Source organism: Stegostoma tigrinum, chromosome 19 (assembly GCF_030684315.1).
Source record: "Stegostoma tigrinum isolate sSteTig4 chromosome 19, sSteTig4.hap1, whole genome shotgun sequence".
Classification (NCBI taxonomy): domain Eukaryota; kingdom Metazoa; phylum Chordata; class Chondrichthyes; order Orectolobiformes; family Stegostomatidae; genus Stegostoma; species Stegostoma tigrinum.
Genome location: NC_081372.1, coordinates 27577748 through 27604570, shown reverse-complemented (window position 1 = coordinate 27604570; position 26823 = coordinate 27577748). Strand labels below are relative to the sequence as shown.

The window sequence follows — 26823 nt, the reverse complement described above, 5'->3', positions numbered from 1 at the left end:
ATCATTGATGAAGTTCAATATTTGGGTTTTTATTCCATCATCAGTGTTACAAAGGAATGGTCAACACCTCTGTGATAATTAAAACCAAAACCCCCAGAGAAGCTCACCTTGCCCCATAATCTGTTATAAGGGAGAAGTGAAATAAAATTAACTCATGACTCTACAATCAAGAAGTACAATTTTTTTTATCTAACTCTATCAGTAACAAATTAATAGACATTCTAACAAACTGAACTATTCCCCTTAACTACTAACCATTCCTGAATAAAAAAATTCTAATGCTATGCCGTTCCAATAGATGTAATTCCCACTTATATAAGCCAAGTTAATTTAAAAAAGTTAAGGTTAAGTCTTCTAGAATGTTCTTTGCCTTTTCTGCTGCCCTCCAGTCTGAAGGCCTTTCTCTGTCGAATTCTTTTGTCAGGAATATTAGCTTAGTGCTATAGTGCCTTTATTTAGATGGTGCTTGCTCTCAGATATTAGAGTTTTATGTGTGTGCCAGTGATTTTCTCATTCTTTAGAGTGATGGCTGTTGAGATCTGTTCTCTTAAGAGATGGAAGTTTGTTCTCACCCTGATTTTCAAATGCCCTCTTCTTTTATACCCTTAATTGCCTATTAATCTATTACAATAGAATTAGCCTGAGATTGTCAAAATCATCTGGTTTAAATGCAATTGGACTTCAGTATCTAGGGCCTGGTTTAAATTAATTGTCTAAATTCAAAAACCAGTTGTCTTGGTAAAAAGAGATAGCACAGTTTGAAGCTGGACGAACACAGCAGGCCAAGCAGCATCAGAGGAACAAGGAAGTTGATGTTTCGGGTCGAGACCCTTCTTCAGAAATTTCCCATTTCAGACTTGGGTGCAGAGAGTCTCAGAGCATGGAACAGATCCTTCCGTCCAACTCAACCATGACAACCAGACATTCCAATCTGACCTAGTCTCATCTGCCTGCATTTAGCCCACATCCCTCTAAACCTGTTCTGTTCACTGGCTGGATAGCGATGATGAGCTTTCTGCACATCTGCGCTTGGGGCACCATCTGGTGGTGATATACGCAGTAGTCTCAGCCATCATTTCAAGCAGAGCTTGATTTTGAGCTAAATCTCTGGCTACCTGTTTTGAATCTTTTACAATCTTTGTGCTTGGTGAATTTTCCCAGTGCACTTTCCACAAAATTATTACCTAAATAAAGAGCATGCCATTTTCTCTGTTAATACTTGGTAAAGGAAGAACAAATGAAGGTGCATTGCCTTTGCTCTTATCATTGGTCTGTTTCGCTACAGCAACCAAATAATCATCTGATTGATCTAGAAAAAAAGGAAATTGCATTGAGTTTACTGCACTGAAAAGGCCATTCAGCCTAATAGCAGACTGGTCTTCTTTTACCCTTCTTCAACTAGAAGACATATGTTTAAGGTGAGAGGGGAAAGATTTAAAAGGACCTGACGGGTAACTTTTTCACCCAGAGGGTGGTGCGTGTGTGGAATGAGCTGCCAGAGGAAGTGGTGTAGGCAGATACAATTATACCATTTAAAAAGCATCTAGATAAGTATAGGTTTAGAGGGATGTGGGCTAATTGCAGGCAAATAGGACTAGGTTAGATTAGAATGTCTGGTCGGCATGGTTGAGTTGGACCGAAGGATCTGCTCCATGCTCTATGACTCTCTGACTCTCCACACCCAATTCTCTTCTGTTGAAAGTCAGGTGTTAATGATGTTCTCTTTGGCTTGTAGCATCCATTGCAGCTGGACCCTGTCATAGGCACAATGTTCACTTTCTTCCCCCCACTGTCCTCAGAAGACTACTCCCAATCCCTTAGTTCCTCAGCATCACGCACATCACTTTGTTGCCTGCTCCAGTTGTGCAGAGCACAGCATGCCAGGATGATGCAACACACATTGTCTGAACTATTCTGTTAGTATGGTTGGCGTGGGCAATCAAATAGAAGTTGACAGGCCTTTTTATAGTCTACATGAAAATAAAGCCAGACGGAAGGGCGGGATCTCATTCTGCACATATTCTGCACATATTCAGGGCACCCTGACAAGATTTAAACACCGTCCCCCAAACCACTGACCAAATTCTTTCTGTGCTATATTCCCTGCAAACTTTCACCTCTAATCCTCCTCTGCTCACCGCTGTTGCCGTACTGATGGAGCTCCTGAAGATGGAATTTTTCCTTCCACTGAGGAGTTGGAGGTATCAATCAATCACTTTCGTCTGCCTGCAGCATATTGTGGAGTGGGCTTCGTCTTAATGTGTCAGCTCTAACCAACTTTCCTTCCGGGCATTGGGTGAGTAATCCACTCCATCAGAACCCTCCCAGTAACCACACAGCAATATTAAGAAATGTTGCTTCAGTAAAAATGAGCAGTATCTGAATGTTGTGTGATTATTTTCTTGGAGGCACAAATTCTAGAATCGTTGGCACATCAATTAAATATGCTGTTGGAATAAATGTATGGTTCTGTGGAAAAATAGGCCAATAGACCACTCTTATTGACATTGACATTTGTAAACTTGATGTAACTTTAGGTTCTGTTTTTACAAGGACAGAAATGCATCAAAGTCAAGGGGCTGAAGGGCTTCTTTACTTTATGACTCAGTGACACAATTCAAATCTGCAATATAACCGATCAGCAAAACAAGCAAACATTTTGTGAGTGAATTGATTTTGCCAGGTTGTACCATTGTGTCAATGAAAATGCTTAAATTGAAAAAAAAATGATATACTAACTTCCAGTCTTCTTGTTAGGAAAGACGAAGATGATCGAAGAAGAAAAATATCTCACGATGTCAAACTGGAAACCATACCAAATTGTGAACCGAGGTAAGCTTTTACCTTGGTGGAATTTCAATGTATTTACTGCTTTTGTAATAGAATTCTGTGTTAACTGCTGGGTCTGAAACTGCAGGCAACTTTTGCTGGAGTGATGCGACATTAGCAGGTACACCATCATTGGTATTCGATCCATCATAAATGTGTTGTGCTATTACTTGCTTGAACATTTGTATAGCGCCATAGAAAGGCTCAAAACTATAAAAGAAAATTGTTTTTGTCACTCATTGCAGGCAATGGGAATTGAAGGAGAAAGTGGGGACCTACCATCAAGTGGGATACACAGAAAAGATATGTTTATTCATCATTAGTCATGCTATAATTACTCAAAACTAGAAATGGCACTGATCACCTAGTACTGATGCAATTTATAGCTTCACCTCTGAGGAGGAAGTTATCAAATATGTCATTAAAGCAGTGGTTTTTCACTACCACCGACTGGCAAAAATGTACTCAAATGTTCATACATGTTTTTGCTTATGGAAGTCTAATCTTATGCTGATTATACATGCTGTTCAGTTTAAGGTCCTACTATGAATGAAGAGTTTTGGCAAACACACACTGTACTTTGTCCTTTTTGGCTGTAATACAATTAATATATTCACCAGTAACAGGTAAAGAAGTAAACGAATCGTGGGGAACTAGATATGATTCATTGCACCATTCCATAGCACCAAAAAATGTGGCTTCCCAGAGGAAGGAGAAGCTGATGGCTGAAGAAATTGGCAAACTCTCTCAGGCCTAACTGTACCTCTCCCTCTGGGTTTCACTGGTAGAATAGAGCAGGAAAACCAGAAAGAGACTCTGTGGAATTAGGTGGTGGGAACATGGAGCAGGATGGGCAAGACTGAAAGAATTGACCATTGATTCGATGCAACAACTAATCAACACTAGTGTCAGAGCAGATGAGAACAAAACAGCCATATACATCTCTCAGAAAATAACAAACAGGTAGCATGAACTTTAACAAAATAAATATTTCATAGATTTTCTGTAGTAAAACTTTAGTTATACATATTAATAATAATAATGGAACAAAAACAAAGTTGCTGGAAAAGCTCAGCAGGTCTGGCAGCATCTGTGAAGGAGAAAAAAGAGTTAACATTTCAGGTCTGCTGACCCTTCCTCAGAACAATAATAATAATAATAATAACTATCCTGCAATGATTATGTTTATATCACTCTGTGCAAACTAAGTGGCAGCAATAGTAGCATTGTATTGCGGTAGCCAGTTGAAATGGAATGGTAAGTTTTATAAATTGTGCAAAAGAAATTTCTGTAACACTATATTTTTTGAACAAGTTTACATTTAAATTCTTCTTTTAAACAGCAAGAATTTCCAAGCAGCTTCTTAGTACAGTTAGCAAGGATAGCAAGAAACAGTGTAAAAACAATTCAAGACTTTTGCTGAAAATGATAATTGTACAGTTTGAAGCATGCTGAGGGACAGCTGGAAAGGACTAGGTCATCTCAAAATTGCATTGACACCCTAGTTCTGTGTGAATTTGCACCTTCCTGTCTCAAAGCAGAGCTGTTCATGCTGCTTCCTAATAGAGATTGTTCAGTTTCTGTGCAATTGTATCCAGTCTGGTAGAAGGCTAGAAGACTGCCTGTCAGTTGGCACTCAGTGGATCCAAGATGTGACAGGTTCTCCTGAATACTTCCCCTTTGGAACAGCTTAGCAAAGTGTACAGTACAGCTATAACACAAACATCAAGAAAATTGTCAACATACGTCCTATCCAAAAACCATAATCCAAAACCAGACTGACCAATTACTGCTCCTTCAATGTATTCACAATTATCAGCATAGCAATGGAAGGTGTTATTTGCAGTGTAATCGAATGGCACTTACTCAGAAACATCTACTCGCTGATGCTCAGTCTGGGTTTCCCCACAGTGGGTCAGTTCCTGCCTTTATTACAGCCTTGGACCAAACATGGAAAAGTGAAGCGTATTCCAGGGGTGAGAGTTACTTAAGATCAAGGCAACATTTGACCAAATGTATCATCAAGTAACCCTAACAAACTGAAGTCATTTGGAATTAAGGAAGAACCTCCCATCAGTTGGAGCCATATTTATGAGAAACTAAGATGTTTATGATTGCTGGAGAACAACCATCACAGCCTCAGCTGCAAGAGTTCCTCTGGTTGATGTCCTTGGGCAACCCATCTCCCGCTGTTTCATCAATCAGCTCACCTCTAACACGGTCAAATCGAGATGCTTGGCATTTAATACCATTCAGAACTTATCAGATGCTGAAGCAGTCGGTGCTTGCATGCATTGAAACCTAGAAATTATTCATATTTGCACTGTTGTAACAGGTAACATTTTTACCATGACAATTCCGGGCAATGAACATCTCCAACAAGAAAGAACGTAACCATTGTCCCTTAAAGTTCAGTAGCATTACCCTTGTAGAATCCTGGGGAATTATGTTGGTCAGATACATAACTGGACCAGCCATATAAATGTTGTGATCACAAGAGCAGGTCAGAAGCTGGGAATTCTGAGACAAGTAACAGATCTCATTATTCCCCAAAGTCTGACCATCATCTACAGGATATATGTCAAGAGCGAGATGAAATATTCTCGACTTGCCTGTGATGAATGCAGCACATGCAGCATTGAATGAAGAGTACATCATTTAAGACAATGTAGCCCACTTAACTGGTGCCCCATCCATTGCTTTTAGCATTCACTTTCTTCACCACCAGTGCTCAATAGGAGAAGTGAGTATCATCATTTAACAACATCTTCCAAATCCTCAACCTCTACCATCTAAAACAATAAGAACAGCAGACACAGGAGAACATTACCACCTACAAATTGGCTTTCGAGCCACATGCTATCCTGACTTGGAGCCATATCATACTCCATCACATTGTAGGGTCAGAACTCCTCCTCAACAGCATGGTGAGTACACTGCCATCTTTTCCAAGATAAGCAGGGTGGGTAATAACTGTTGATATTTTCCAGACGCACTGTCAGCCCAAGAAAGAATTTTACAGTGGAAATATATGTCCTCTTCTAATAATTAAACCCAAAACACCAAGAGAAGCTCACCTTACCTAATCTGTTAAAGTGTTATGGAGAAGAGGAGGTTAAATGAAAGAAAAACCCTGATGTTCACTTTAAGTAACAAGTAACTATTTATTTATTTAACCCAAACAGTGAACAAATTAACAGAATTACTAACAAACCAAACAATTCCCCCTTAACGCATAACTATTCTCTAACTGAACTAAATTTTACTGGGATGCTGTTCCAATAAATTGATATTACCCCAAGTAATAAGAAAATGAATTAAAACTTAGTCTCTCAAAGTCTACATGCCTTTCTTCTGCTGTTCTCAAATCATAAATGCCTTTCTTCTGCTGATTTGGCTGTCAGGGATGTTTTCTCTGTAAAGTCTTCTGTAAGGACTCTTAGCTAGAAGTACTATGGTACCTTTTATGGATAGATAGTGTTTTCTTGCGAGAGCTCAGCGATTTCTTGTGAGAGCTAAATGCTTATTTCTCAGATGGCGGTTCACTCTCACACTGATTTTCAAAAACCCTCTCCTTATATATCTTGGATGACATATCAATTTTCTTAGAAAAGCATTGGTCCAAATTTGTCAAAGCCATCAAATTTAAATTCAGTTGGCTTTCAATCACTAAGTGCATGGTTTAAATTAATTGGCTGATTCCAGCTAGTTGCTAAAACATCAAAACATGCCTAAAGTTTCCAATCATGCACTCAATTGATACGTTTCAATTTCAGAATTGCCTGTATCCCTTCCGCTGCTTAGACATATATTCTGTATAAATCTCTAAGTTTAGAAAAGTACTCTACCTCTTAAATGAGCCACATACCCTTCTCCCATACTATTTCTTTTACAAACAAATTCTAGCTTCCTGCTTTCCAATTCACGATTACTCTACACAACTTTGTAACATTAATAATGCCTTGTATACTGTAGATATCAAGTAAATGTACTTACATATATTTTAAAACAACTCATGTTTATAAAAAAGTGTTTTCTCAGAGAGTGGTTTTGAAAAAGCTAAAGGCTAGAAATTACAATTAGCTACATAAACTGATGATACTTTTGCAATCGGATGGTGTTCCTTTAGTTCCCTGTTTGAGCACAAGCACAAGTCCTTTTAAGAAATTAGGTCATTCCCCTCTTAATATGGTGGAAAACAGAACATCATAAAACACAAACAGAAATTTCTGGAGAAACTCATCAGGTCTGGTAGCATCTGTGGCTAGAAAACAGAGTTAATGTTTCGAGTCCAGTGACACTTCTTCAAAACTAATAATGGTTAGGAAAAGGTGGTCTTTATGCTGAAGACAAGATGTGTTGGGGGAGGAAAAGGAGTGAGTGGATAGGCAGAGATGGAGCCCAGAGACAAAGAGACAAAGTATAGTATGCTCGTTAACTACATTCTCTCCAGATGTAGGTAGTAGCATACATTTTGGCAATACAGACTCAGTGGGTCAAAGGGCCTCTCCTGTACTGTATGATTCTATGATTCAATGAAACCAGTGAACATCAACCTTTAAAGTCACTGCTAACTACTTATTGACAAATGTGGCTGCTGCCTCCCTGACAGTGCACCAAGTCTGGAGCTCTAGTACAGGTAAATTTAGGATATTGATGGATGATGCTAATCACCACTGACCACCACAAGCCCTCTTCAACATTATTCCCATTCCTTATCCTGTTTCTGGTGCTAAGATCAACTGACATTAAAATAGTTGCTTCATTATTTCATCCTATCAACCCATTTGTCATTGAAGTCACTGGGCTATAATAGTGGAGAGCTGACCAAGAGCTGGACATGCATATGGTCACAGAAATTTGAGGGTGCATACATGGATCAATGGTCGGCACAACATTGTGGGCTGAAGGGCCTGTTCTGTGCTGTACTGTTCTATGTTCTATGTTCTATGTTCTAATGCATCAGCAGTAACTGTGGTAGTGAGTATGGAAGGTCATGTGTGTCCACTTTCAATGTTCTTTGCTACAGAAATATTTGAGACAACAATGTGCTTTTGTGTTGGTGTGCAGAATACACATCAAATTAGAAATAGTTCCCCATCATCACAACAGCCCAACAAACAGGTTCCAATTGGATTTTGGAGATCGTAGGAGCTGCAGATGCTGGAGAATCTGAGATAACGAGGATAATTGCAGATAAATTGCAGATTTTCTGAAGAAGGGTCTAGGCCCGAAACATCAGCTTTCCTGCTCCTCTGATGCTGCTTGGCCTGCTGTGGTCATCCAGCTCTACACCTTGTTATCTCCAATTGGACTTTAATGTCTGATGAGTATTGTAGAGGCTGCTGAATTGATCACTGAAGGTGTGTGCACAGTCTTCAAAAGTTCAAATCAATAACTGCAAGGCTGTGATTAATATAAATGAAAGATCAATGGACAGCTTCATGGAGCTGTGGCAGGTTTATTGACCAGAGTCATAATCTAAGAGTTAACAGGAGCTTTAAGCTTCAACTCAGCTGATTGCGATTCAACATCATCTGATTTTTTTTCAGGAGAAGAAAAAAATGTAACAACAAATGTTCATCCCAGTTTCCACGAGTATTCCAATGGCTCTGAAAATCATTTGTTATAAATGAGGATCTATAAAATTAGACTGTGCATGATTGAAGTTCTACTACGCCTTGTGATAATGAAATGTTGAAACGTTGATACTATGAAATGCTGGGAAATATCCTAAATGATGGTAAAACTAAGTACTGCCAATGAAGAACAAATTCAAAGCTCAACTCTGACAAAAAAAATAGATTTGAAACAAAAATGCTCTGGGTACTACATAAAATAACACAGTGGGCACAAAAGGATCATTTAAAATGCTTTCACATTCCAAATTAAAGTAGTTTCACGTCATAAATACAAGCTGAATCGGATCTGTATTTAACAATGAAATGAAAGAAATTGAATGCAGTGGAGGAGTAGTTATGCCTTGCTAATCTTCAGTATCATTTTAGAAAGTAAAACCCAGTTCACACTGTAACCTAGATTCAGCTTTTCAATGTATTTAACAGCTCCTAAACAGCTGCTACTTACCAGGTCATTAATGATACATTCCTAGCAATTCATGATTCTATGTAAGAATGTGATATGGTCAAACAAAAGCAATTTATTTTATACACAGTCTCCTTTAGATTGGCGAGACCAAATGTAGACTGGATGACCGCTTTGTGGAACTCCTTCACTCTGTGTGTAAGAATGATCCCTACACCCCAATTGCTTGCGATTTGAATAAATCACCTTGCTCTCAAACTAACATTTCTGTTCTGGGCCTGCTGCATGGAAGTACAATGCAAACCATAGGATCAAACCTCATTTTAGGTTTAGGCATTTTGCAGCCACTTAGTGAACATTGAAATATACATTTTCAGAGCCTGACCCAATGATGTCTGTGCCCATTTTCCTTGTTTACTTTGCTCTTAGCCATAAGAATCTATTTTCACCACCGCACATATTAATTTAGTTCCTTTTTGCATCTCTATTCCTCTTTTGTCTAATTAGCAACATCTTTGTCTTTTGCACATGGCCTCCACACCATGTGTTCCCTGGCTTCTCTACCACCTTTGTCAATAGTATAAAAGAACACCACTTACATCTCCTTTCAAGTTCTGAAAAAGAGTCATATCACACTTGAAATATTAAATGTTTCCGTCTCCACAGGTACTGTCACACCTGAGTTTCTCCAACATTTTCTGCATTTAATTTAGTCGAAGCTCAGTTTAACAGATATCCATTTGGTTCCCATATACTACATAAACACATAAATTATATTCCGAGTGATATATTGTTAGGTTATTGTGCTTTTTGGTTTTGACTAGTATAATCCAACATAATATAATTCTTAATATAATTTTGTGGTAATAATAGATAATGTGAAAGTTCATAACATGTATAAATAACTTTATTTTCTAAAATATAACTATTTCCTTTTTTGGAAAGCGTAGCAGCACAATGAAAGGTATGAGGTAGGTATTTATGTAGTTACTGAGTGATATAACAAGTACACCTGTGATGCTGCTTCTTGAGGAGAGTTAGAAATCTTGTAAGCTTGTATGCCTATGATGTGTCAACAAGTAGTGTTTCATAAATGTTCTTGCGTGATTGTTGTACAAAGCAGTCAAATGAATTCTCATTCTAAAGAGAAGCATAATTCTTACAAAACTGACAAAAATCGATCACACAAATGCCAGTATGGTCTTCAAATTTACACTAGTTCATGCACCAATAAATGCTAACAGAAACTAACGAGTTTTGAGAATTATAGCTCAGGTTGAGGTTCTGGATGTGAGTTTGCTCACTGAGCTGGAAGGTTTGTTTTCAGACGTTTCATCACCATTCTAAGTAACATCAGTGAGCCTCCGGTGAAGCGCTGGTGTTATGTCCTGCTTTCTATTTGTGTTTAGGTTTCCTTGGGTTGGTGATGTCAGTTCCTGTTCTTTTTCTCAGAGGGTGGTAGATGGGCTCCAAATCAATGTGTTGTTGATGGAGTTCCGGTTGAAATGCCATGCTTCTAGGAATTCTCGTACGTGTCTCTGTTTGGCTTGTCCTAGGATGGATGTGTTGTCCCAATCAAAGTGATGTCCTTCCTCATCTGTATGTAAGGATAATTGTAAAGACATGACCCACTAACACTGGTATCCTTACATACAGATGAGGAAGGACACCACTTTGATTGGGACAACACATCCATCCTAGGACAAGCCAAACAGAGACACACACGAGAATTCCGAGAAGCATGGCATACCAACCGGAACCCCATCAACAAACACATTGATTTGGAGCCCATCTACCACCCTCTGAGAAAAAGAACAGGAAATGACATCACCAACCCAAGGAAACCTAAACACATAAATAGAAAGCGGGACATAACATCAACGCTTCACCGGAGGCTCACTGATGATGTTACCTAGAATGGTGACGTAACGTCTGAAAACAAACCTTCCAGCTCAGTGAGCAAACTTACATCCATGCTAACAGAAAGTTATGATCACATTTCCCATGTAGCAAATTTGCTTACACCCGAAGTTCTGTCTCAAATTCCAATGAGAACCTGTAGTGCACATTTTAGTAAGAAGTATTAAAAGTATGCAAAGGCCTTGATCAATTTTCAGAAATCTCAATTACACTAATATTGAATGTGTTGGGGCCGTGTTGCACTTAGAGTTATATCTGGCTTTACACCTACATTGATGTGTTGTTTATGTAAGCCCATCAAATTTGCTAGCCATTGCATGGGTGTAAGGTTATATAAATTGATTGTAGAACATTTTAGCTAATGGATCTCAAAAATGGTGCAAACAATCAAGGAAATTCATACTGAGTAATATTTGGTATTATAAACAAATGTCTGAAATAAAAAGGACATTGTAACATGCAGAATCTTTCTAAGATGTTCAAGGCTGATGTATACTTTACAGTTAAGTAAGTCATAATGGCAAAAACATGCTTACTTTTAATAAACCTAAACAGGTGTCACTGCTGTTGTGGGTTGATAAGATCAGAATGTTAATAAAATCTGGCATCTGTCAGTAAGGCACTTTATAAAGCCAATTGTTGTTGTGCTTCTATTCACATTGTTTTCACTAATTATACTATACACAGTGCAACGCCAACAGCAGAAGAAGTGCGTTCATGGGCTCAATCCTTTGACAAGTTAATGAAAACGCCTTCAGGCAGAAATGTCTTCAGAGAATTCTTACGAACTGAATACAGTGAAGAAAATATGCTCTTTTGGCTAGCGTGTGAGGATCTCAAAAATGAAGCAAACAAAAGTGCTATCGAGGAGAAAGCACGAATGATATATGAAGACTTTATTTCAATACTTTCTCCCAAAGAGGTAAATTTTATGTAGCTTTGAGCTCAATTTTGATATGTTATTAGTACTGTGGTTTCAGACATGGCAGTGGGTGCATCTTGAATTGAAGTTATCCAGGACACAGGACAGGAAAGTAATGAGTTGACTGACAGAGGATGAATAATAAATAGGGTGCTGCTAATTGTTTTTATCAAGTTAACCTAAATATTATGATTGCTGTTAATAGCTACCATAATCACATGGGAGTCTCCTGTTTGCTATTTTAAGAAAAGCATGGAACTGCTTAAAACAAAACTATGCCTTTGTTAAATATTACACAAAGGATTGTCAGAGGAAAATACTAGTGTTTATCCATTGATGCGATGACAATTATTTATAGGTTTGTTATCTTATTCCCTCTTTAGTTGTCATTTTCTTTCCACTTCATTGCCCCTTTTTTTGCTCACCTTTTATTGTTTTTACTCTCCATATTGGTGCCTGTCCCATTAGTAGCAGATTCAGTTCTTTGTTTTATGGTTGATGCTGATACTTTCGTTCCCTAGCTGCATGGCTGTCTTCACAATGGACACTAACATTTACAACTAGGTTAAAAATAGTATACTGTGCTGATTTGCAGACCTGTTGTTCAAAATCAAGTTATTAAGTCGACAAAGTAAAGCAGAACTTCAGTTCTTTTACAGATAGAAAAACTGTTATAGTATGTGCATCTATTCTGGTGGACTGTTGTAAGAGTAGAGCTTAAGTTTTGCTTCAACGTGTACAGCTAACAACCTCTTCCTTGACTGTTTGGGTGGGTCAGTTGATGATATTATGAAGCCTGTTTGACATACTGTGTTCATGATTTCCTTGTGATTTCCAATGGTAGCAGTAGCAATGAGTGAAAATGCTAACATTTGCTTTCATAGCAAATTGTATTTGAGGTCATTTACTTCTAGGTGATCTGCCTTCCTTCTACCATAACTTTGAGAGTTTGGCAGAACACCAGACACACCATCATAAACCTACACATCCCTTCCTGCAAAAAGGAAAACTGCTCCATTTGTACCAGACTTTTTATTTCTCATTTGGCTTGTAAATGGCAGAAGTTCCTGTGCCCCTTTACATGACAAATGTCAGCAGGTTGTAACTAAGAACAGGAATTTAAACACTATGAGTTACTATCTAATACACGACAATCAGGGTCAAGATAGACTGTTTCTTTAAGCCTATTCCACACTAATAATGCCTAAAATACTATGACTAGATAAACTCCTTCCATATCAGTATTAAAGCCACCCAGAAGAGGCAAAACCCTCACTCCACCACCCCATTCTTGCCGCCCCCCCCCGGAAATACCCACAGTCAATAAGGGAAAAGGAGAATCTGGAAAACAGTGTTTTGAACTCCTCATGAGTCCACAAGCCTGAATGGCCCGCTCCTCTTTTCCTTTACCCCTCCTTCCCTGTCCCCCTTTTTTTCTCTCCCTCTCTCCTTCTCCCATAATCTTTCTTTCCTTCCTGTCTTTGACCTTCGCTCCCTTTTCCCCCACTCACTTAAGCATTTCCTTGTCTTGTTCAAAGCACCATTCTGTTCCTGTCCTGGACTGAGCTGAGCAGTGCACTTGTCTTCACTTCTCCTATGCAGACTCATTGGAAATTAACTACTGGACCAATAAATACTACAATGTTTGGACTTGAAAAGTAAATAATTATCATTCTAAATAAACTCCACCGCCCAAATTAGCACTTTCCTCTCCTCCAGTGAGCTAGCATTTCTAAGGGCATAAATATTAGAAACACATTGTATATTTCATCCATTTGCATTAGATTGTGATATTCCCACTCACAACTGGATAGGTCTACTATAAAGCCAGCTGTAGAAGCACAGGAATCTCCAAAGGGGCTAGAAATGACAGAACCCTGATGCACGGTTTAAACCAAAACCTGCCCATCTTGCCAAATACATTGTGATGCCTTTTTATTCCCCATAACATTAGTGTCTGTCTACTGTTTATGAGCTGATGAAAATAGGATGCAAAACAACAATTTTATGATCGGCACATTCTGTCAATATCAGGATGTAAATTTACTACATCACACATTGTTCAGTTCAGAACAAAGAAGTGTAATTCACTAGGATACAATTACAACTGGGAGAAAATGTCTGATCAATGCCCTGGTGTTATACTCCTGAATAGAATTGTAAAAAGCATTTGAATTAAATGAAAGGGAAGAATAAAGCAAAAATAGGACTGATACCCTTCCTGAGTCTTCCAGATACCAAAGCCTTTTAAATTTTCTTTGAGAATAGAAAGTTAATAAGTTATCAGAAGTACAAGACCTTGTGGACTATCTTCATCACAATGACCACAGCAAGACCACAACAGCCAAAATATTTGTGATAATGGGAACTGCAGATGCTGGAGAATCCAAGATAATAAAGTGTGAGGCTGGATGAAAACAGCAGGCCCAGCAGCATCTCAGGAGCACAAAAGCCGACGTTTCAGCCCTAGACCCTTCATCAGAGAGGGGCATGGGGTGAGGGTTCTGGAATAAATAGGCAGAGAGGGGGAGGCGGACCGAAGATGGAGAGGAGAGTATAGGTGGGAGGTAGGGAGGGGATAGGTCAGTCCAGGGAAGATGGACAGGTCAAGGAGGTGGGATGAGGTTAGTAGGTAGGAGATGGAGGTGTGGCTTGGGGTGGGAGGAAGGGATAGGTGAGAGGAAGAACAGGTTAGGGAGGCAGAGACAGGTTGAACTGGTTTTGGGATGCAGTGGGTGGAGGGGACGAACTGCGCTGGTTTTGGGATGCGGTGGGGGAAGGGGAGATTTTGAAGCTGGTGAACTCCACATTGATGCCATTGGGCTGCAGAGTTCCCAAGCGGAATATGAGTTGCTGTTCCTGCAACCTTCGGATGGCATCATTGTGGCACTGCAGGAGGCCCATGATGGACATGTCATCTAAAGAATGGGATGGGGACTGGAAATGGTTTGCGACTGGGAGGTGCAGTTGCTTATTGCGAACTGAGTGGTGTTGTTCTGCGAAGCGGTCCCCAAGCCTCCGCTTGGTTTCCCCAATGTAGAGGAAGCCACACCGGGTACAATGGATGCAGTATACCACATTGGCAGATGTGCAGGTGAACCTCTGCTTAATGTGGAATGTCATCTTGGGGCCTGGGAGGGGTGAGGGAGGAGGTGTGGGGGCAAGTGTAGCATTTCCTGCGGTTTTCTATGCTACACTTGCTACACTTGCCCCCACACTGCACCTCCCAGTCGCAAACCATTTCCACTCCCCATCCCATTCTTTAGATGAAATGTCCATCATGGGCCTCGTGCAGTGCCACAATGATGCCACCCGAAGGTTGCAGGAACAGCAACTCATATTCCACTTGGGAACCCTCCAGCCCAATGGCATCAACGTGGACTTCACCAGCTTCAAAATCTCCCCTTCCCCCACCGCATCCCAAAACCAGCCCAGTTCGTCCCCTCGCCCCACTGCACCACACAACCAGCCCAGCTCTTCCCCTCCACCCACTGCATCCCAAAACCAATCCAACCTGTCTCTGCCTCCCTAACCTGTTCTTCCTCTCACCCATCCCTTCCTCCTACCCAAAGCCGCACCTCCATCTCCTACGTACTAACCTCATCCCACCTCCTTGACCTGTCCATCTTCCCTGGACTGACCTATCCTCTCCCTACCTCCCCACCTATACTCTCGTCTCCACCTATCTTCTTTTCTCTCCATTATTCGGTCCGCCTCCCCCTCTCTCCCTATTTATTCCAGAACCCTCACCCCATACCCCTCTCTGATGAAGGGTCTAGGCCCGAAACGTCAGCTTTTGTGCTCCTGAGATGCTGCTGTGTCTGCTGTGTTCATCCAGCCTCACATTTTATTAGCCAAAATATTTGCTTGGGTGAACCTTAGTACATTTTCCTGTATGGTAACATTTCAATTCTTGAAAGCGAATTCCTTCAAAATGTTATCTCTTCACAAACCTGATTGTATAAAAGGAAGTGTTTGTAAGTTTCCAGGCACCTTTTAGATTTTCAAGTTCTATTTATCTCAATGCCTTTTCATTTTATACTTGATAGAACTATCCAAAAGTGATTTTACTGGCCAACAGACCCCACTAGGCAATCTGGGTCACTAATATGCCGACAATGCAACAATAAACTCAACTTTTATAAGTTATAATTTCTTTAAGTTCTCACATACCCATTCGTTCAGTCAGTATTTTAGATGCACCTCTTAGATAGAATATACAGAAGACTGGAGAATGCTGATATTATACGCTTGTTCATAAAAGGATGTTAGGATAAACTCAGCAAGTCCAGGCCGACACCTTCCCTTCCCACAGACAAAGCAGGGGCTGGATGGCACAGGTTAGGGGTGTAAGTGCCAGGGGTGTAGGTTCCAGATAAGGAGATACGACCAGTAATTGTGGATAATTGTCTTTGGATGAAAGTTGCAGCAGAATTCCCCCAGGGTCATTCATAGGTCATTCAAATGTTTTTTCTGATCTGTAATATTATCCTAGACTTAGGTGTGCAGCATACAATTTCAAAATTTACAGATGCCACACCTTTGTAAGTATTGTGCGCTGTAAGAAGAATAGTGACAGATTTCAAGATGACATTGACAGACTGATGGAACAAGTTGACACACAACAGATTAATGGCAAAAAATTTTGAAGTGATAGATTGTGATGGACAACATATTATAAAGGAATAGAAGTACGTATTTAATTCATTGTGGCAGGACAGATTGAGAAAATGATGAAAAAGACATACTGAATCTTGGGATTTTTACATAACAGCTCAGAATACAAAAGTAAGAGAATTAGCATGAGTCTTTATAAAACACTCGTTTGGCTTCTGCGGGAGTATCGTGTCCAATTCTAGACAGGTCACTTTGAGAAAGATGTTAAGGTTTTAGAGAGGGTGAAGAAGAAATTTATGAAAATGGTTCCAAGGATGAGAATCTTCAATTATATCGATACATTGGAAAAGCTGGGCTTGTTTTCCTTGCATAAGGGAAGATTGAAAGAACATTTGAAAGAGGTATTCAAACTCTTGAAGGGCGTTTAGTGAAAATTGTTCCTCATCCTAGAAGGGTGGAGAGTTAGATAACGCCAATTTCAGGTGATTCGCAAAAGAAGAAGTGATGTCATGAAATGGAACATTTTTTTGTACAGGGCACAGTTAGGATCTGGAATGCAGTGAAAGGGCAGTGGAGGCATAAAACAATGCTGGCTTTCAAAAGGGAATTTGGCATGTACCTGCAGAGGAAGAATCATCATGGTTTCATGGAAAGGAGTTGGGGGAGGAAATATGAATAGGTGAGTTGCTCTTGCTGCTGACGTGAACGTGATTATCTGAAAAGCTTCATTCTGTAACCATTCAGTTATTCTGTATGGTGCTATATTCAGATGTATATAGTAGCTGTCAAGATCCACAATCAATCCAATCACAGTGGTGAGGACAATAAACGTGCAAAGTGGGTAGATCATAGTAGCAGTCAGACAGAAGTCACACAACACCAGGTTAGAATCCAACAGATTTATTTGGAATCACATAAGCTTTTGGAGAGTATTCCCTCTATCAGGTGCAGTGAGAGAGCAGGGCATACAACTCGAGAGTTTATAGGCAGAGAGATCAAGGGAAAAGAGATCAAAAGGTCTTACTACTGTTGTGACTGGAGTGTCAGATGATAAGCCTCTGCAAGTGTTATGTTATAATCATTGTTAACCTGGAGTCAGCTCGTTTTATTCCGAGAGCTGGAATTTAAAAGTTGCCACACTGACTGACTGTGACTATAAATTGTGTATTTTTTGAACACTCTCACTCTCTCTCTGTCCCTCACATGTGCATGCATGCGCACACACACTGCTCTCTCCCACACACAGTCTCACACTCGCACATGCACACACACATACATACTCTCGCTCTCTGTCTCCCTCGCCCTCTCTCGCTCTGTCTCTCTCACACACAAACACACGCACACGCATATACACATAAATCTATGGGATGAATCATTTCATTCATGATGTTTATTTGCAGATACATTCTATTTTGTTCAAAAACACAATTTGTAATCATAGTCAGTCAGTGTGACATCTTATAAGTCACAGTTTTCGGAATAAAACCAGGCTAATTTCAGGATAAAACTCTGAGATAGATTTTGAACAAAGCCTCACACCTACAAATCAGTGTTTGACCTGAGATGTCACCTTTTGCATAATGCTATGGCTCTGCCTGATTATCATTGACAGAACAGCGCTGACATTGACTTTATAAACACTTTATACACCATCTAACACTCATGGTCACCTGCAGAGACTGATCATCAGTCACTCCACTCACACCAGTTATATGATCTTTTGATCTTTCTGCCCTTGATCTCTCACCCTATAAACTCTGTGTCTGTGTGCCCTGCTCTCACTACACCTGGCAAAGGGCCTATACTCTGAACGTTTGTGTGATTCCAAATAAACCTATTTGACTATAACCTGGTAACAAAGTGTGGAGGTGGAGGAACACTGCAGGCAAGGCAGCTTTTGAAGAAGGGTCCCAACCCGAAACAGCAGCTTTCCTATTCCTCTGACGCTGCCTGGCCTGCTGTGTTCCTCCAGCTCCACACTCAGTTATCTCTGACTTCAGCATTTGCAGTTCTTGCTATCTCAGTGGACTGTAACTTGGTGTTGTGTGACTTCTGACTTCGGCCACCCTAATCTAACACCAGCACCTTCACATCAGCCGGTGGTAAGCTTATTGAAACGTGTAAGATTCTTAGAGGACTCAACAGATGTATGCAGAAAAGTTTTCTCCCCTTCTGGGAGAATTCAGAACCAGAAAGCATAATCTCAGAATAAGTGGTCGCCCATTTAAGACAGAGATAAAGAAGAACTTTTTCTGTCAGAGAGTAGTGAATGCATGCAGTTCTTTGCTGCAGGGTGCTGTTAAGGCTGGGCAATTAAATATAAACAGGGCTGAGATAGATTTTTAGTCAGTAACGGAATTGAGGGTTGTAGGGAAAAGGCAAAAAAGTGGAGGTAAAGAGTGTCAATTGAATCATGACCACACTGAATGGTGGAGCAGACTTGCAGTCACGAAGACTGCCACAACCCGTCTATGGGGATAGTGAGATTGGAGGGAAGGGGATGATATTGCAAACAGCAAGGCTGATCTTTTCGGCTGCACTTTTAGAGCAGGAGTTGGGTCTCTAAAGTCAGTTAGTTAGGCCGTTCTCCAAACCCACAAGGATTGAAAGGAGCACTGCAGTTGTTAACTCCTGGCCAGAGCTCCACTGCAGCTATTGCTGCTTTGAAGCTCATGACTCTAAATTCCAGCATGTTGGTCACACTGAGAGTCACAACCTGTAGTTTGGGAAATCCTTACAGGCTAGTTTCTGATTTATTTTAACTGGCTGGTACTAGGTTTCTCCAAGTATTGGGTGCGTTCTCATGCTGGACTGGCTTGACGTTTTGCAACCTGCTGAAGTATGAAGCCATTCAACAATGCAACTAACTGTCTCATATAATGATGGTTATGAAGATGGAGCACAAAGATTTCATTTGTCTGCAGCACGTTGATTCATTTTGGTGTTGACAGCAAAATGGATATGAAACAATCTTTTTATGGTTTTCTAAGAAAATCATGCACAGAACACGCCAATGACTTTCTTTAATTTTGAATTATCTCATTGCAAAAAGAAAGGAAATACAGTGTCAAAGAACAGATACAGGTGGAAAAACACCAGTCTTGAAAATGTTAAGTTGCGGAAAGAAGAGTTCAGACTTCCAGATAATGAGTCAGGCATATCAAGATGCACAATACTTGACCCAGTCTCAGTGAGTCCATTACATTACCTACCCATCACCAGCCCAAAAGTCACGTTCTTAGGAGCAGTCAGTGTGAGTCAGACAACTTTCACTGAATTGTTGAACACTAATGAGGATGCGGACTGCTTGGATTGAATCATGATCATGTACAATTGCTGTTCCTGATCTGCTATCATCATGTGACTTCTACCACAGAGCAGACACACTGCATGTAACCATCTTTCTGACAATTCAGTAACAAGTTCATTCTGACCAGACTGCTGTCAGTTGTGCTGAGATCATGGTGTCAGAAGTAAAGCCCAGATTGTGCGTGGACAGTTATTAACAGAGCAACACAGGAATGCTCAGATTTGTGAAAGCTGCTTTAAGCAACTGAAATAAATTAAAACAAAATAAAGAAACAGGACACAGGTGAGGCACACGTCAGAAAAAAATGGCTTCAGAGATAGTAGAAACTGCAGATGCTGGAGAATCTAGGTGTAGAGCTGGATGAACACAGCAGACCAAGCAGTATCAGAGGAGCAGGAAGACTGATGTTTCGGGCCTAGATCCTCTTCAGAAATCTAGGCCCGAAACATCAGCCTTCTTGCTCCTCTGATGCTTGGCCTACTGTGTTCATCCAGCTCTACACCTTGTTATCTCAGGGAAAATGGCTGCAGCTTTTCCTTGCTTATCTCTAGTTGACCTGAAAAATGATATAGCAAAACTGGCAACTTTTTCATGAACAAGGGTGAAATAGCAACAGTTTTGTTCAAAAAGCCAAAGAAGTTACACAATGCTACATTCTTATTACTGTTAGAAAGTGACTGTTTCAAAGTGTATTCCACCTGGATCTCTCTCTGAAGAACAGAGGAAAACACACAGCAATAATTTTAAAGCATTAAAGTACAATCTGAACCCTAGGTAATTTATGAATGGTACATGTTTGTTAGGGCCCAAGGTGAACAAGAGTCCATTGATCAATATGTGACCTCACTAACATAGATTGCAAAATCCTGTGAATTTTCACAATGAAAAGATGATTTAATTGAAAACATAATTGTATTAAGTACGAGAGATCCTGCATTGAAAGCACATCTACTGCGGCAGCTCATCTTCAGGAAAGCAGTTTATATGTGCAGGAATAGACTGCAAATCAGTAGTGAAAGCATATTGATGGCATAAATGCCAGGCCTTACATTATGCTTATGGGCCAGATGGTAATCAAATGCTGGACAAAGGACAGAATGCAAATACAATGGAAGATATCACACAAAATAAAAAATCATGCCAAATGTGGGGAGAGCCGTGTTCTCACTGGCATGAAGCCAAATCATTTTGCACACAAGTGAGTGGCTACAACCAAGTATAACAGGCAGGTGCAGATGGCCACTGGAGAGATATCAGCTGCAGATTTTGACAAATCACTCCACTGTAGTGGAGTGGAGTATAGTAGTGGAGTCAGCCTCTTTGGGGGATTTAAGCGGCTTTTAGATAGGCATATGGATGATAACGTCAGGCAGGGATAGAGGTTAGATAGGCTTTAGGTTTAGGGTAAAAGTTCAGCACAACATTGTGGGCCGAAGGGCCTGTATTGTGCTGTACAGTTCTACATTCTATACAAAAGGTTGGTTTGGTCAGGTCGATACTTTGTTTGTGACTGTCAGAATGATGACTGCAGGTGGAGGAGATAAGGTTGACATGAAGTACTTGCCCCAGTCAGGGGAGGGAGGGACTTCTAACATTGGTGCCATATTTAAAACCCAGGTATACGCCAGTACCAGTAGTGGGAAGGAATGAAAAAAAAACAGCTTCTGACAGCACAGAGGTGGCACAGTTAATACTTTATTACAAATTGAATCTCAGATCTGTAAATGTATTGCAATTCTACATCATTTTCTGATTGAGAATCATTGTAACTATAACTACAAGAATCAAGTTATATTGGTTACCTGTCCTTAACACCATACCATGTTTGAACTTTATCAGCATTTTACCAGCATAGTGTAACATCTTTTCATTGATTTGTGTGGGAGTACCACATGCTGGCAAACCTTCAAATGGTAGAAAACATGAATGTCTATTGAACAACAGCAAAAATGAATTAAAAACAAAGTGACTGCTTGCCTTTTCAGCAACAACAAAAATACAGTCAGTGAATGATTACTGCACTCAGCTCATATCTGTTGAAACTGGGTGTCAGTTATCTCTTGTCTGAATTGTGTCCAGCACTGGATGTAGGCATCATGGCAGCTCCCAGCATATTTCTGGTAGACTTCTAAAATGCGGTACCAATGATCACAGATGACTTGTACATTGCTTTTGGTGATCTCTGCGTCATGATAAGGCATTTTCAGCATGCACTGTCTGTAGCACCCTGTACCCCGAACAATCCAGCTATGTTGGCAATTCTTACTATTTGGGCTGCAGCACTGACCTCATCACAGGGAAATGAGATGAAGTGGTGTGATTTGGTACAAATAGCATCGGTAACACCCTCAGTACGTTTATAGCTTGAGGTTTGTTAGATCCCATGCAGTACCCCAATAGATTCTGAGAAACATCGGCTGCATCAGCATTTAGTGCAGATGTCACCTTGATGACCATTGGGATAGGATGGCCTCTCACTCATTGAGGTTGCAAGTCCAACTCCAGCAGATGACACAGTTCTGTGATTCTGTCCTGGGACATCCTCAGTTTCCATGGAAATGTGCCTTGCTCATCTGGAAGAAATGACATTGAGGACAATAGACTCTGAACCTTTCATACCTCATCCATATCCTGAGGGAACATTGAGGTGACGTCTTACAGCTTTTCTCCAAAACTTCATGTTCCTTTCTTCCTTGCACTCCCTGTCAACCTCATCAGCTCTGATCTTCCACACGTACCCACTCAATTCTTTCGTTTCAATCTTCATTTGCCAACACCGTGAGCCCTGGACCAACAGCATAGCCATGCCACTCATCATGCTGCACTTTGTGCCAATACATGACCTACCTCCTGCTGCAAATCATGTCCTCTGATGCGCCTTCCTCTTTCCCACTTTATAGATTGAGTTGCCTGCATCAATTTATTTTTCCCATGCATCCCAGCATGCTACCTCCAGTACCCATAATTAACTTTCTGAGCTTTCCCAGCACAACTGCAGTCCCTGACATTCCCTCCTTGACTGTCAGCGAATAGACTGGAGGACTAACCTTGGCCCAATTCCTGAACAGCAGTATTAAGGAACACCTGATTCTGACTCCCTCAAACAGCTGACTGACTGTGTCCAAATCCCTGGACTGAGAGCAGACAATGCCCTTGATTGACTGTAGTAAGACCTCTCAACTAATGACAGTCCTCTTGATTTGACCAAGGACTACTCCACTTAGAGTTTGAGTCAAGGCCATTTAATCAAATGCAGTGTGTTAGCCATGTAAGTTGTTGATGCATGCATTAGGTGTGACATTGTTGTATATGCTGACTGATCAGAGCTGACAACCATGACAAGCTGCTCAGCTTTGTGCGTGTACTAAACAGGAAGGCATGGCAGATGTACAGTGAGCCTTTAAGTTCTGAATAAGGCAGCTAAGCATAAAATGACAAACATAAGGATGGTGCGCAGTAAGCATCCAAGTAGGCACGAAGTGAATGAATGGTAGGCAGTGAACAAAGCACTTCTAAGTAGACTTTGCCCTGATGTGTGTGTTGGATGCCTGTTTGGGGGTGAAGAGGCCTATCAGCAGCATCATAATGAAAAGTGTCAGTGCACAACAAAGTGCAGCATTGATGGTGAACTTTATTCTAAGTCAGTCACTGATGTGGTCTGATCATGTGATAAGGGTGCATAGCCAATGCTGGTGTCAGTAAACAGCGGTGAGGGGGTGCAGGTAGTCACTGCCTCTGGAAACCACAGAGATGTTGGGAGACTGCTGACCAAAATGGAGGCCGGCAGGCTGGAGCTGCGAGATACTTACTCTGCCTTTCATGCTGGGAGGTATTGCCATTTGGTGTATTTCTGGCATTTGGGAGAATAGGAAATTGCTTATAGAGGAGGCAAGATTAGGTACTAATAAGAAATGAATGAGTGCATATAGCCTCTTGCTGCTCATTAGCAAGATTCTCAACTCACTGTTCTAACCTTGGGTGTAAAATTTAACATTTTTCTTTTCCAACATTAAGAATCTCGACTTTGTGAACGCACCATATTTTTTCCAACTGACTCACTTTTGGCAACACAGTTCACGGATGGGAAAAATTCAGTCCAATTAATATAACAGACCATAATTTTACTCAAAACAAGTAAATTACCCAATAAGATCAACTATTCATGTGTTACAAATGTAATGAAAAGATGGCCCGAAAGGATTGAGGACAATCCTGTTGCTTTATGAGCATAGTGGGCCTGTGGAAATAAATTCACAGCCCAAGGTGGCATATTTACAAAGGAAATAGAGAAATTATCCTGAAGGAATTATCGGGAGAGATGGTAAAGTACATCCATGAAAGTTACCAAACAATTGAGTAATATCTGAGGAAGGCAAGAGATGTGTCAAAAGATGAGTAAAAAAATCAAGGGCCACGGTTCCAAAACGTTCCAAGATGTTTCAGTCAGAGAGCCACTGATGACACACAACATCCCGGACAGACTATGGAGAAAGCTGGAAGTGGACCTGTTAATCCTTGCAGGGACAAGTTAGCTTGTCACCAAGATTACTATTCTGACTATTGGAAGGTGAACTAGAGATTATCAATACCTGAAAGCACTTTCAGGCATTACTTTCAGGCATTACAGCATTCTTGAAAGTGGCCTTCAGTTCATAAGCGAAGAGTTTACTGCTTCATTAAAAAGTTAGGAAATTCATCTACAATATCCCGAGTCAGATGAAAAGGCTGAGGTAGCTGTGAAAATCTCCAAAGGAATTGTACAGAAATGGAAGAATTTCTGCACAGATGTACACAAGGCAGTGGAGAAACTAACTGCTGGAGGCATGAAAGCAGTTCAGTACAAAGACTAATGCCACACCACACCTGAACTACTCTTCCAATGGTAAAATGTGAGTGAAGCCAAAACTAGGAGCAAGTGTGGGTGACAAAATCAAGATGAAGCAACAGAAAGTCAGATTTAATTTTGACAAGCTAACTAAACCATTGCCAGATTTACACAAAGTTTTCAATGCACATTATTGTACTCTAGTAGCAGAAAATAATACTGCAGTTAACTGAACTTATTCAATGATTTACATGACATATTCCTGTCATATTACTTCAATGTAGTGTATTATAAAACATAACACTCATGATGCAGATATGAAAGGTGATCACTAGTAATGTGATGGTGCCTGCAGCAGGAACAACATGCTCCTGAAAAATGACTGGTTAGTTGAATCTATTCTGGAATGAAGTTAAGGGAGATGAATAAACTATTGTTAAATTGTATAATTTATAATAGACCTGTTCACTCTCAGAATTTCAGCTTTTGCAGTCGATAGCAATATAAGATAGTGTCCATAGTACCGGACTAGTAATGGAAGAAGCTGCATGGAAAATTGATTTTATTCATAAATTGGTCTCCTCAATCAGTCTTGCAGAAGTTATCATAAGAAAGTGATTCATAGAGGATTAATTTGAAGAAAATAGTGAACATTCCATTTAATGTTGCCAATAGTATAGATTCTAAAAAATATTGAATTGAGAAAAAAACTGATATTGTTTGTTAGAACTTATTCAACATTGTGTATGTCATGTTAAACAGAAATACTTTTTTTTAAATTCAGGTTAGCCTTGACTCACGGGTCCGTGATGTTATCAACAAAAAAATGGCTGAACCATCGACTCAAACATTTGACGATGCACAGCTTCAGATTTATACGTTAATGCACAGAGACTCGTATCCAAGGTTCCTGAACTCTTCTATATACAAGTCATTGTTTCAGAGATCATCCAGCACATCTTCAGAATCCTAGATATTTAATTGTACATTACAGAAAAAAAATCATCAATTTTTGTACACCGTCAAATTGTCTACTGAAGGTACAGGGTCATCACCAAGAGAAAAAAAAAATTAAACTCAGGTTTATTTTACTACTGATTTCCTGTTGCCTAATAACATGCAAAAAGCACTAAAGGACTGGATATTAACAGCTTCAGATTAACCTGTGTGAAACTCTAGTGATGGCTTAAATAAAAATATTGGATTTAGTCTGTATGTTTTTGCAACATTAGTCAACAATCCTAGTGCGGAGGGGCCGGTTTGTGTAAACCTTACATGAGTCAGAGTACCAAGCACATGAAAATAAGATCTGAAGACACTGCTCCATTCCAGTAATTTCAGACCATATTTGTTTGAGCCTATTTACATTGAAAGGAAACTGTTTCTAATGAAATGATGATCATTTTTATATTAGAACAAAACCATTTATTGTACTTCATTGAAGGAAAAAATAGAATGGTTAAAAATGTAACAAGTGCAGTACTGTATTTTAAAAACACCAGTGTTGCTGCTATGGTGCCACCAGTTGTTAGTTGTCATAAATTGTCCTGCCCCAAATTCACAAGTTAAGAGCAGTGTAATGATACATTTTTTAAAATCTCATTTTGTGTCTTGAAACATACAAATTAAAATTCTGAATTCAGCAGTATGAGCATAATAACACCAAACCTCCAATAACTCTAGGCCAGTGTATTAAATTATCTGACAGTTATAGAAAATGCTTTCATGAGATGATAGCCAGGTAAGTGTGAATTTGTATTAAAAGGGAACTAAGATGTCCTTCTGAGTTACGTTGCCAATCTGATTATAGAACAATGCGTAAGACAAAGTAACTTAAACCCCTTCATTTTTCTTAATGATTGTCAATTTAATATGTTGCACATCCGAATTGAATTGCATTAGTAACTTGTACGAGAAAACTACTGATAGCTGTCTGTTACAGCTAATGATATTTTATATTTGTGACATTTTCTTCTTAGCACAGGTAACCAATAAATAAAGGGCTTTAAATGTATTGAGGCTTACCAATAAGATGAAAAATAATTCAACAAATATATAGAAACAAAAAATTGTCCTCACTATAATTTTTGAAATTAATTGAAAATGTTTTACAAGCACAGTTAAGTAATTTGTTAAAATTTAAATAAATAATATTGCTGATCTGATGAAGTTTCTTGTCTTTTTACTTAAATTTCCAAATCTGTAATGGGAAACCTGCATTTAAATGAACTTAAGTTTCTTTATATAAATCACTCTTAGAACATTGCTTTGTCCATTGCAACTGTAAAAATTGTTGGAAGAAGTAGAGTACTTTTAAAATTCCACATCCCCACCTGGGGCTGTTGTTAAGCAGAT

At 39.8% G+C, this 26823-nt stretch overlaps 1 protein-coding gene across 2 annotated transcripts in view; it reads left to right on the top strand.

Annotated features, from left to right (window-relative positions):
- The window catches only part of LOC125461202 (regulator of G-protein signaling 20), a 103465-nt gene extending 76884 nt beyond the window's left edge, over positions 1-26581 (top strand). For both annotated transcript variants that reach the window (XM_048549701.2, XM_048549702.2), the window contains 3 exons: positions 2758-2832; positions 11482-11716; positions 25253-26581. In XM_048549701.2, the coding sequence (XP_048405658.1) occupies positions 2758-2832; positions 11482-11716; positions 25253-25441 (499 nt within the window). In that variant the 3' untranslated portion in view covers positions 25442-26581. The remainder of the gene's footprint in view (positions 1-2757; positions 2833-11481; positions 11717-25252) is intronic.
- Positions 26582-26823: the final 242 nt, after the last annotated feature.